Here is a 12,490-nt window from a genome sequence, read left to right on the forward strand (position 1 = left end):
CCTCTGAGGAGAGGGATAGAGGTCTCTAGGAAGCCAAAGATTATGCACTGGATGGGACTGCTGGGAACAGCACTGGACACGGAATGAAAGCCTTCGGGTGTTTGCCCACAGCTTGTGCCCATCCTCACTTTGCCACCTCCAGACACGAACTGTACATACTACTCCTCTTCTCTTAGTGTGTTTAAATTTTGCTCTTTTTAAAACTTGGTAACACTCCAACTCAGATTTTTCTCTATAAAACCTTCCTTCTGTTTGGTCATTCTTCTCACATTGATACTTCTTTTTTGGAGTTTTCTGTATTTGTAGAAATTACTTTTTGTTTTCAGCAGGGTGTCTTAGTTATTCTAAAATAAGTTCCTTGAAAGCAGAGAAATCATTTTATAGACCTTTGTCTCCCCTTATTTTTCTTATTCTTTTAGTCTTGTGCCCAGAGGTCTGGTGGTCGGTGGTTTACATGAGCGATACACCACAGGGCTCAGTTTAGAATGTGTCTCCCTCTATTGTGGCAAGTTGTCTATTCCTGGAGAGTGCTTCCTAACAGAGGTGATATGCTCTGTGAGCTAAAGATACAAAGCTACTTTGTGAACTCTAGTATTTTTTAAAGAGTATTTACAGGGTATTGGAAAGCTCCGAGATTAGTAATGAACATTATATATGATATGCATGATATTATATATCAAGGTTCAAGGAGGTACTGCATATACCAAAAAAGGATAGGGCAGGAAAGATAGGAGCACTTTAGAAACAGTATTAAGGTGTAATGATTGGCCTGATAGTTGGTGCTAGTTGTGATCTCCAAAGTTTGGAGATCAGAGAAAACCACTCTGGTCCTAAAGGAACTGCTCTTACTCTCAGTATTGTCTGCATTTCTTAGTCCAGGCCAGTGGGAAAGTATTTGAGTTTGGTCATGCATTAACCTTTGTCACCTAAATGAAATATTTCTTCTGTTCTTGAGTGTTTCTTTCTGGCAGGGAAAAAATAAAAGACTTCTGCTGTTTCTCCATGTGCCTAATACCTGTTTCATTCAGCTCTCAGTGATGACTTTTTCCCTTCATGGCATCAAAAAATACCCACATTAACTGAATTATTGTTGGAATCAGCCACCAAAGTTTCATTCCAGTTCCCAAGTAAAACTTTGGAGAGAATGATTAGCACTGCTGTTTATGATTCAGGACCTCTGACTACACACTTGCATGCCAGATGATAGTTTTGCCTAGGTTGTTTTTAAAGTTTCATGTAGAACTGCTGTTATGAATTGGTGCAGTGTTGCTTTGTTTTCTCTGTCCTGAGTTTGTGGTATGTTCTCTCTCTCTCTCTAGTTAAATTCTCCTTCACCACACTCACGGTTAGTCTTGTGTTTTGCTCCTTGTCTGGAAACATTGGGTTGCCCTATAACTTCCCTCAAAGTAGTTGTTAGAACCATGATAAATATCCCATAAATATTTTTTTTACCAAATTATTTTAGATGTGAAATAGTTTAATTTTAATTATAATATAGATTTCACCTATGAAAATTGGCAATTTTTCTTGTATTTTTTTTTCATTTTCCTCAAATTAGATGGCAGTATTTATACTCTGCATAACATATTCATTGTTTTACTTTTAGTATAGAAGCATTTTTCTCAAGGAAAAATACCTTGAAGAAATACTGAGTTCTCTTTTAGCTTAATACAAAGGTAATACAGAACTACATATTAGTTGGACATTCCATAGGGACTCTGGTTTTTGTAAGTGGAAGTTACTCGTGCAAATCCCATTTACCAAACAAATAGAACCATTTGATGATTCTACAGGTCAAAAATGTATCAAATTTTATGTATGGAATTGTCTACTATGCTTCAATTTATAGGTTGTTTATTTCATATTTTTTGATAGATTTCAAGATTTATAGAGAAGATACTGCAATTTAAATGGAACACCTTACATACCAAAACCTTAAACAAATTAAAGTTGGAAAGCTGTTTTCAAATATTTTAGCTATTCCATATATAGAATAAAATTCTGTTTTATCCTTTTCTGTCCTTGCTCCTTTTCCTTCCTATTTCTAGCAAATTGATGTAGTTTAGTGTTTGGCTCACCTACTTCTCCTTCATCACTTAAAGTGACCTTGGGTTTTATGTTGTTTAAGGTTGAGCTTAAAGGACTTTGGTTACTACTTTTAAAAATCTCCTGGTATCATGAATTAAGATATACGGTTTTTAAAGCTATTGGTTATTTGTCATACTACTCCTAAAAATTTGCCCCAATGTGGATTAATTTTTAAAAAACTTCTTCTGGCACTTTTAAGATATGATCAGTATACCCTCTGCTTATTAATGAGGGGGAGAGCATAGATAAGTTAATTTTTATTCTTCCTTGATTACCAGTTTGTTTTGTATTTGTTGTTTAAAAGTAATAACAAAGGAGTACAGAAAAATGCATAGCCTTAAAAATATTGCTATTTCAAAGGTATCATTTGTCATTAAAGATTGTTTTAACATCACACACAACTTGTTCACTGGGCTATTCATGAGTTTGTTTCTTGATATATTTTTTCTTACTTATTCAGATAACAAGTAGTATTTTAGGATTTTAAAATATTCTATTTAAGCCAGAGTTAATTTTGACAGCCTCAATATTCTGTATGTAATTATGATTTGTTTTCTTAAATTTTGTATTTTAAAATTATAATTATAAATGTATTCTGATTTCAAAAGTATAATGTCTTATAGTTTCATTTTATAAGTATAATTTGAATACTCTGGACATACTCTTAGTGGAAGAGTTAAGATCCTTTTTTGAAGTGTTTGGCAGTCCAGAATATTAGGAGCTTTAAAATAGAGTCAGGCATGAACACACATGGTGAACATTATTAACTCTAACCCACTGGTAATCTCAAACAACTTGAGATTGCATTTGAACTATATTCATGCATGACTTCTCTTAATGCCTTAAGATACCCAGATTTCTAGGGCTTTCTGCATAAGTGCTCACTTCCTCCTTTGGTGGCATCCTTTTCTGGTGGCAATCCACACTTGTTCCCAGGTCACCCAACTTGCCCACACTTGGGATTTCAACTGGGGATAGAATAGTGAGGAACACAGCTTAGCTCTGTGTTCTTAGCTCTTAGGATTGTGTTGCATCTTTCTCATGCCTAAATTAATCTTCATTTTGGGCCTGAGTGGGTTTAATTCCCATTGGAACTAGGACATTGCCAGTGGCCACTGTACCACTAACAGTTGAAAGGTATACCTCAGCCCCACCTTTCTGGTTCAGATGTTTAGGAACATGCCTTAACTTCTGGCAGTTCTCAGGTAGGTGATTCCTTCATAAGAGAACATTAATAAAATCTGAATTGTAAGGCTGATCCACAGTTTATAAAAAGGAAATTTTCTCTGTATGATTTAACTTTATATAATATTCTCTACTTACAGTGGATCAAAACTAAAGTTGCATACTTTTGGGGGAAAACATGTATTATGTTTTCTTATGATAAGCTTGCTATTTAAAAAACAAGGAATTGCTTAAAGGCATTGTTGTTTCTGATTGAGTTACTCTTATTGAAACTGAAATTTTTATAGTTAACCTATTTAATTTCAATTGAATGCTGTATCAAACAGTCTAACCAGTGATCTGTTGGTGTGATGAGCTAATGGCAAATAAAGTCTTTGCATACATGTTTATAATCATTTGAAAATCTCATGTTAGGAGGAGTCCTTTGAGTACAACTGTAGAATGATAGTAGAGTAGAAATTGCATATGAAATGCATGGCCTCTAATTTTTTTTTCCTATTTAAACCTTCCCCTCCTTTGTTAAATAGCATAATGTTATTTCCCGAAAGTGGCACTTTGTTTCACTGCATTCAAATTAAATTGAGTTTTCCTCAAAATTTTTTTAGGTGAGTACCCAGAATATGAAGATGGGTGGGCTGCCGCGTACAACACCACCAACACAGAAGCCCCCCAGCCCCCCGATGTCAGGCAAAGGGACACTTGGGTGAGTATGGAACTAAGTAGTAATTGCAAACCATTTCATGTACTGTGTGAAAACTAAACACTATATATATGTTTAAACTATTTTTAAATATTTGAAAAGAGAATATTTTCTTCCTAAGATTATCCATTTTGTGTGTAACCTTCCCAAAAGGAAAACATCTTTTATACTTTAAATTATGCCTAGGAAACATCTCTCTACTTTAAAAATATTCTGTTTAGAAATTATTTTTCTAATAAATTTTAAATTTGAGGTAAAATCCTAGCCTAAGTTCATGGCTTATTGTAAATTGCACTCTAATTCCTATTTTCAGAAACTTTTTTAGTCTTTTCTGTTATAATTGACTCTTCTTATTCTGACTAGTCTTCTGAAGAAAATACTGTGCAGATTATAGAATTCTGTATATCTTGTTTTTTTACGAGAAATTATGAGCTTTCATTCGGTCTACACACTTGGGCTCCAGATTTGACATAAATGGTCAATTAACAAAAAACCTTGACCTTTTTATAGCATCTATAGTTTCTTTTATAGCATCTTAATACAAAAACTTGGTTTATCATGATCAAGGTTTGTGATCGGTTGGGCATAATATTGCCCAGAAGTTGGGTGACTAAAATTGTGGTCCTGCTCTGCTCCTGATGTGTGGTCTTGCATAGTAAGCCACTTAGCAATTCAGTTTTTTCATCTGTAAAAGGGGGTAATATTTGTCCTCTGTCAACTTTTCAGGGTCACTGTACCATGAATTGGATTTTTTTAAAAAATGTATAAGACAAAGACAAAATGCCTTTATTACCATTGGCTTTGTGATATATGCTTAAAAGTTTTTAATTGGAAATCTTGGTTTTTGGCCCCCTCACCAAAAAGCAAACAAGAAAACCAGACCAAAAAACCCAGCAACCTAATCAGTCAAAGAAAGATAATGGAGGAGGAATTAAAGTTAGGGCAGTGGAAAACAAAAGAATAAAATCAGATTTCCAGCCAGAAATAGGGTGGTTTTATTTGGGGAGGACAAAAAAAATTCTGCTTAGGTTAGAAAGGAAAAGCTCTACTAGCTTAAATAAGATTTAAGCTTCAGAGTAGGATGTAGATGTCATGGTATGTCATAATTGTACAGGGTAAGAGTAGAGATCAGGTCAAGAGGGAGTATTTTATTTTCCTGTGAAATGTCTATATTTCTGTCATGTATAGTTTCTAATGGATTTTATTAGGTTTTGAATCCAGATTGTTAGCAAGATAATCCTAGTTAAGTAAAAATTTCCATTGCTCCCAAATTTTAAAGATGTACTTGTACACTAATATTTGTCTTCCTTGTATATTAGCAAGGGCTCTGCAGGATTCCTGAAGGCCAGAGTGGCCGAGCATCACTAGCCACTTGATGGTCACAGCCTGACTTCTTCACAGTCTTGGTTCAGGCACCATATTTTGTCCTCTCTCCCTAGTTTTTTACCTTTTTTTTTTTTTTTATCGTTGTCTTCACTGTATAGGCTTCCCTGGTGGCTCAGCTGGTAAAGAATCCGCCTGCAATGAGGGAGACCTGGGTTCATTCCCTGGGTTAGGAATATCCCCTGGAGAAGGGAAAGGCTACCCACTCCCAAGTATTCTGGCCTGGAGAATTCCATGGTCTATATATATCGTCCATGGGGTCGCAAAGAGTCGGACACAACTGAGCAACTTTCACTTCACTGTGTAGTTCTTAGTCGGCAAAGGTTTTTGTTCTGTTTTCTTGGGTGACACAGAGCATTTTTATTGTCTGGGGAAAATTGTTTGGAAATCCATCAGTTTCCTATTTTATGGTGTTTTATATGTACATAATTTCAGAGATGCCTAAACTTCTTTATAGTGTTTTAAATTCAAGGCCCTGACATTCCTTTCTTTTTTTGACCCAATATCTTATCTAGTGCCCCTTATTTACTTTTTTAATAACGTGTATATTTGTTTATGCAAGAGGATTTTGAGAGTAGTAGAGTAGACAGAGTCTTTGCAGAGTAATCTCATCCAGAATCAATGAGCCGAAACTTGAGTGGATGAGAGAGAATAATATTTAAAGGAACCTTGGGAGCTTTTGAGGACGTGAATTATTGAGAAATATAGAAGTCAGGTCAGCATCATCATTTTAGGGGAAAAAAGCTCTTTAATTTTCATATCTTGAGATCCAATTAAAGATCAGAATCTTATCTACATAATATCAATTTCACATCAGCTGAGTATTAATCATTGCCATCATGATGAAAACTTAGAGATGAGAATTAATGATTCCTGGTGTACCAGTGTGCATCCTGCTTCCTGTATTCCCTTTCCTGATCTTGTCATTCTTTTAAGAAGAAAGTTTGAGAAAAAGAGAAGTATGCTAATGAAATGCAGACTGTTCTGTACTTCAAAGTAAAGAAGATAGACTTAGGTGATCTGTTTTTTTTCTTCTCTCCCTTTTAAATGTTGAACTCTGAGCAGGGTAAGAGGTAAGAGCGGTCATGGTGAAAGGTTAAGGAGGATGTGAAGTGAGAATGGAAGGAGAGGAGATTAAATTATGTATTTCTGTGTGTGGATGTAGTTTTACTTCTATGTACTTATTGCATAGAAAGAGAAATGAATTGTTAATGGTTGCTGTTGATCATCAATGTGGGGGTTGTAGAGCCAGACTCTGTAGATTTATTTACCCTATCTTTGATTATTTTTGGTTAGGGAGAGAGGGGTGAGGAAGATAATTAGTGCATTTGTGAAGTGCAGTTGGGAGAATTTAATGTGACACTAAACTAATTTGAACTCATCTAAGAAGAGAGTCTGGGAAACACTGGCTTACCTGGGGGAGAAACTTCATGCTCTCAGAATGAATGAACAAAATTAGTGTAGGGAAATGAGGTCAAAGACTAAAAAAAAATAACAGTATGCATCAAAGCCCTGATGGTGGAGAAGTGATACTTAAGGGAAGATGGAAATTGGTAGCTGGGTTTTATTAAAACACATTTTACTACCTTGAGTACAGATTGTATTTCACTACTGGCAACTCTGAATTTATTGTGCCGAGACTTGCTAATCACACGATACATACGCTCTTCTTTTTGTAGGCGGCACTCCCCCTATCGCACACTGGAGCCAGTGCGTCCTCCAGTGGTACCAAATGATTACGTACCTAGCCCAACCCGTAATATGGCTCCCTCGCAGCAGAGCCCTGTGAGGACAGCTTCTGTGAATCAAAGAAATCGAACTTACAGGTATTTTCTCTACCTCAGTGCAAAATGGGATGGTCATAGCACCATTATTTGTTCAGATAACTTCAGCTAAATCTCTCTCATTTTCCAAGCACTAAGTTCTTTTCCTCACACTACTCCCCCAAACCTCATCTGATTCCACCTCTCTCTCCTCATGTTCTGATGCAACTTTGAGCAGCCAGGAAGTTGAAAAAGGACAGACATCTCAAAGTGCAAACTCTTCTGCAAGACTGATAGTTATAGTTGACCTGAAAAAGAAAATCACTGACCAGATACGGGGAATTTCACATTGTTTTTTGGTGGTACTTTACAGATGAAAAACCATATGCAATAAAACATTAATATGGCATAATATGTCATGATATCATTACAAGTAAAATTGGACAAATAATTTGTTTAGGAAAATTGTTATAAAAGCTATTTCTTCAGACAGCCATTAAACTGGAATAAAAGAAAGTAATATTATTTTCATGTGTTGAGCCCCATCATTTGTCCCTTATATTTATGGAGAAGTTTTGTTTTTCTCAATTTCTTTAATATACGTTTATTAAAAGGTGGCCAAAACAAGTTTCTTGAACTCAAGTTTTTTCCCTTGCTTTATAAAGAAATTCATCTCTGAAATGGAGGGCTTTTGATTTACCATGTAGTAGCTATATTCATTTCAGAACATTCTGGAAAATGCTGGTGATGTCTTCCTGTGCATAGATGCTCATGTTTTGGTGGCTCTTATTTCTGTAGCAGCAGCGGGAGTAGTGGAGGAAGCCACCCAAGTAGTCGGAGCAGCAGTCGGGAGAACAGTGGAAGTGGGAGTGTGGGGGTTCCCATCGCTGTTCCTACTCCCTCTCCTCCCAGTGTTTTTCCAGGTAAAACATGAATTGTGCTTCATCTTCATCTGTCCTTTCTGAGTTTGTCCTTTCAGTTTCTAATTTAATTACACTGAGCTTTCTTCATAATCAGGATTTTTTTTTCTCTTGAAGACTCTGCAAATGTTGAGAAATCTTTCTGCATTCTGCTATTTTTAACCAAATTATTTGTCAGTTTATGTTCAGATACTTCTCTGTGATTTGGAGTTATGTCTTTGGTGCTGTGTCTTGGTTGGCACTTAGAGGTTGCACCTTGGAACGAGTGACATGTTTAACTCCAGCTGGTGTTATAACAGTGCACGCCTTTGGACACAGTGCAGTCTCGGTGTAAGGAATCGTATCGGTAACAGGATTGGGCAGATATAATTTCAACGGTTCAATCTAGTGGACTCTTGGAACTTGAGTTGCTGAAATGCACAGAAAAATGTACTTGTTTCATCTGAGGACATGAAACTTAGTTTTAAAAACCTGACACACAAGACATAAGGATGGAAAATTACATATTTAATTTACTTATAATAACAAAGAGATAACATCTTTTAAAAAAATCATGAAAAAGAGGTTTGTATTTCTCTCAATTCTTTTTACCTGATAAGATATTTATGTCTGGAATGTTTATTTTCTGGTTTGTATGATTCAGAAGGGAATACTATTGTTTTCTACTGTGTTATGTTTAGCTTTGTATACTATTTACAGAATGTTATGTTAAAAGCAACAACATAAAGGGGGCTTTTCTTCCAGTGTGTTGGCTATCAGGTAAAAAGGAATGCTTTTAAAAGTCTGGACGTTATCCTTAGCATCTTGAATTACTTGCTGTAAACCTCATAATCCTTTAACATAAGCTTCATTCTTTTTTTTTTAACACTCTCTTCTATTCTTTGGCGTTGATCAGCACTGAGTATCTAACACTGAGTTCTCCGGTGCCTGTTCTAGTCCTGCCTGATGGAACTGCCTCACTAATGCTGCCTCTCACCCCTCTCTCCCCTCAGCCCCCGCTGGCTCTGCTGGTACTCCACCCCTTCCTGCTACTTCTGCATCTGCCCCCACCCCTCTTGTTCCTGCAACTGTCCCTTCTTCCACTGCCCCAGATGCTGCCGCTGGGGGTGCCCAGACCCTTGCTGATGGCTTCACTTCTCCAACTCCCCCTGTTGTTTCTTCCACTCCCCCTACAGGTGAGTATTGGCTTATTCCTCGCAGGCCGATTCAGTCGTCTGGCTCTGGCTCGTCTTACTTGGAACTCTGGCTTCATGTTTTTTGTCTGTGTTTTGTATAAAAAAAAAATCTGCAGAATAATGTACTAACTAGAAAATGGCCCGTGACCGAAGAGTAGAATTTCCTGAGGAAATCAGAGTAAAGTTTCTCATTTTTCTGATGTGCTTGTGCTTAGTAGTTCAGTTGTGTCTGACTCTCTTGTGTGGATTGTGTCTGACTCTCTTGCGTGGACTGTAGCCTGCCAGGCTCCTCTGTCCATGGGGTTTCCCATTCAAGAATACTGGAGTGGGCTGCCATTTCCTTCTCCAAGGGGGTCTTCCTGAAGCAGGGATTGAACCCACATCCTCCTGCATTGGCAGGTGGATTCTTTACCACTGAAGCACTTGGGAAGCCCAGTTAGTAAAGTACTTCATAGAATGTATGTGTGTGCTGCTACTGTATCTAGGTGTTTAATGTTTTAGAAGACATTTTAAAAAATTCATTTTAATTCACGCATTTTGGATGGTGTATTATGGCTTAGTTTCTGTACCAACACTTTTTAAGAAAAGCATTCTGTACTGGGGGTATTTAAACCTGACCTGTCCTTTTGCTCTACATACAGCTCTGTTAGGCCACTACAGCTAGTTAAATGTAAAAGTCCTGTTACGCTCGTACATCAGTGGAGTAAGGAATACATCTTGAAATCCGCTGTAGGCCTACAAAGTACAGATTCATCTCCACCTAGAGTCAGCATTATAATTTAATAACAGGTGCTGGTTCCTAGTCAGCACTGAGTCAATATCTGTTGTATGAGTGAACAATAAGTTTTTTTTTTAAAACAAAAAGCATAATTAATGCCTTAATAACAATTTATGTAGTCTCTGTAATGTACTGTTTTTGAATCTCCAGATACTTTTTTCTCTTTATTAAGGTCTGATTTATATACAGTGAAATTCACCCTTTCTAGTGACTTCTTAGAGTTTTGACAGATGCATGCAGTGATACAAGCACGGCTGCAGTGAAGGTGCACACCAGCCCTGACGTCCCCAGATTCCTCCACGCCCCCTTTGTACTCGGTCCTTCCATTTTACTCATTTCACTCTTTGCCCCTGGCAAGCTCTGTATCTGTTTTTTTTTTTTCCCCTCTAAAGTTTTGCCTTTGTAGTAATATCACAAATGGAAGCATACGTAATGTACTCTTTTGAATCTGGCTTTTTGGCACAGTGCATTTGAGATTTATCCATTATTACATGTTTTGTTATTTCATTCCTTTTTTTATTACTTAGTAGTGTTCTGTTGAATGGATTTACCAGTTTGTTTACCCTTTTCCTCAATCCAGATTGAGGGACATTTGGGTTATTTACAGTTTTGGGTGATTATGAATAAAACTGCCAAATATATTCGCACACAGACTTTTGTGTGAGCACAGGCTTTCATTTCATTTGGGTAAATAACTTAGGGAGTAGGATTACTGGGTTGTATGGTAAATGAATGCTTAACTTTATAAAAACTGGATAGCTGTTTTCCAAAGTGACTGTATAGTTTTGCACGTCCACCAGCAGTGCGTAAGACTTCCAGTCACTCTGCATACGTGTTAGTACAGGGTACTGCCGTAAGGGCCTCCCTGGTGGCTCATACAGTAAAGAATCTGCCTGTAGTGCAGGAGCCCTGAGTTCAGTCCCTGGGTCAGGAAGATCCCCTGAGAAGGGAATGGCTACTTACTCCAGTATTCTTGCCTGGAGAACTCCATGGACAGAAGAGCCTGGCTGGCTGTGTAATTGTCTTTACGTATATATATATATATATATTTTTTTTTTCTTTTTTTAAATTCAGCCATCCTGATAGGTGTTTAATAGTTTGTCATGTGGTTTTGATGGACATTTCCCCAGTGAATGATGATGTAGAACATCTTTTCATGTGCCCATTTGCCATCTGTTTATCTTTTTTGGCAAAATGCCTGTTCAAATGTTTTTGCTTCCCCCCCACACCTTTGTAATTGGTTTGTTTGTTTTCCCATAAATTCTTATATATTCTGAATATGTCTGATTAATTTTGTGATTCGCAAATATTTTCTTCCATTTTGTGACTTACCTTTTCATTCTCTTAATGGTGTCTTTTAAAGAGCAGAAGTTCTTTATTTGGATTAAGCCCAGTCGTTGCTGTTTTTTCCTTTTGTGTATTGTGCTTTTTGATGTTGTGTTTACAAACTCTTTACATAAGGTCAAAAAGAGCTTTGTCTTATTTTCTTCTAGAAGTTTTTAGTTTTAGGTTTTTATAGTTAGGGCTGTGGTAAACTATAGTTTTGTTTTTCAACTCAAAGCAGAATAAATACCCTTGTTAATGGTTTGAATAGAATCTCTATTATGTAATGTCTTTGGATCACTGAAGGCTTATAACATGGGAAATTTTAGGCTGGATCTAACTATATAAAATTCATAATGGTGTTTTTAGAGTTTTTAACTCAGTGATTCTAGCTTTAAGATATTACAGATTGATTCCTAAAATGTCAGTGTTGTGTATCTGGTGATTCAAATGACAGAATATACCTTCTTATAGTAGTTTATTAGTTTACATGCTTTTACACTTTTACCATGGCTATGTAAACTTGACAGTGGATTATGTTTAAGCTTGACTACTCAAGATTTTTATACAACAGAATTGAGTTTTAGGTTTTGATACTGTCATATATATGAAGAGTAAATGCTGTAGCAGGTCTTGAGTGCTTTTATAACATTCTTTATATGAGTATCCATATGAATCCAAGTTTGATCAATTTTATGGCTCCTGTAGATCAGTTTTAGGCATGTAAAACCATTTGACAGTCATGGAAAAGGTGAATTGTCGGATTTTTCTCTACCACCTCTTCCCCTGCCTCCCTCCCTCATGTCTTCTTTCCTTTTCCCCATCCTTCCACCTTTCATTCCCTCACCTTTCTCTGGCCTCCTCCTCTTTCCCTCATTCTTCTCTCTCCTCCTCTCCCTTCTTCTCTTCTCTTGACCTGCTCTCTCATGGGTGCTCCAGTGCTTGATCTGTCTATACAGTAGGCCCTTAACTAATGATTTTAAGTTGGAGTGGAATCAAGATAAAATTTAAGAACTTGATTGCATTAGACGGTTGGATGGATTAGAAAAGAGTGTCTTCTGTTTGCATTAGTTGAAGTACTCTGAGCAAAATGTAGTGAAATTGCTGATAAATATGAACAAGTTCCAGGATGATACTAAAATTAGATATATTTGATACAATTTTTGTATCTTAGC

At 36.7% G+C, this 12,490-nt stretch overlaps 1 protein-coding gene across 16 annotated transcripts in view; it reads left to right on the forward strand.

Annotated features, from left to right (window-relative positions):
• The window catches only part of ABI2 (abl interactor 2), a 101,518-nt gene that overhangs the window by 63,142 nt on the left and 25,886 nt on the right, over window positions 1-12,490 (forward strand). For 5 of the 16 annotated variants that reach the window (XM_061381824.1, XM_061381821.1, XM_061381829.1 and 2 more), the window contains 4 exons: window positions 3,879-3,976; window positions 7,036-7,182; window positions 7,918-8,042; window positions 9,032-9,214. In XM_061381824.1, the coding sequence (XP_061237808.1) occupies window positions 3,879-3,976; window positions 7,036-7,182; window positions 7,918-8,042; window positions 9,032-9,214 (553 nt within the window). The remainder of the gene's footprint in view (window positions 1-3,878; window positions 3,977-7,035; window positions 7,183-7,917; window positions 8,043-9,031; window positions 9,215-12,490) is intronic. The other 11 variants (XM_061381890.1, XM_061381845.1, XM_061381854.1 and 8 more) reach the window with 3 other exon arrangements.

This window comes from Bos javanicus, chromosome 2 (assembly GCF_032452875.1).
Source record: "Bos javanicus breed banteng chromosome 2, ARS-OSU_banteng_1.0, whole genome shotgun sequence".
Taxonomy (NCBI): domain Eukaryota; kingdom Metazoa; phylum Chordata; class Mammalia; order Artiodactyla; family Bovidae; genus Bos; species Bos javanicus.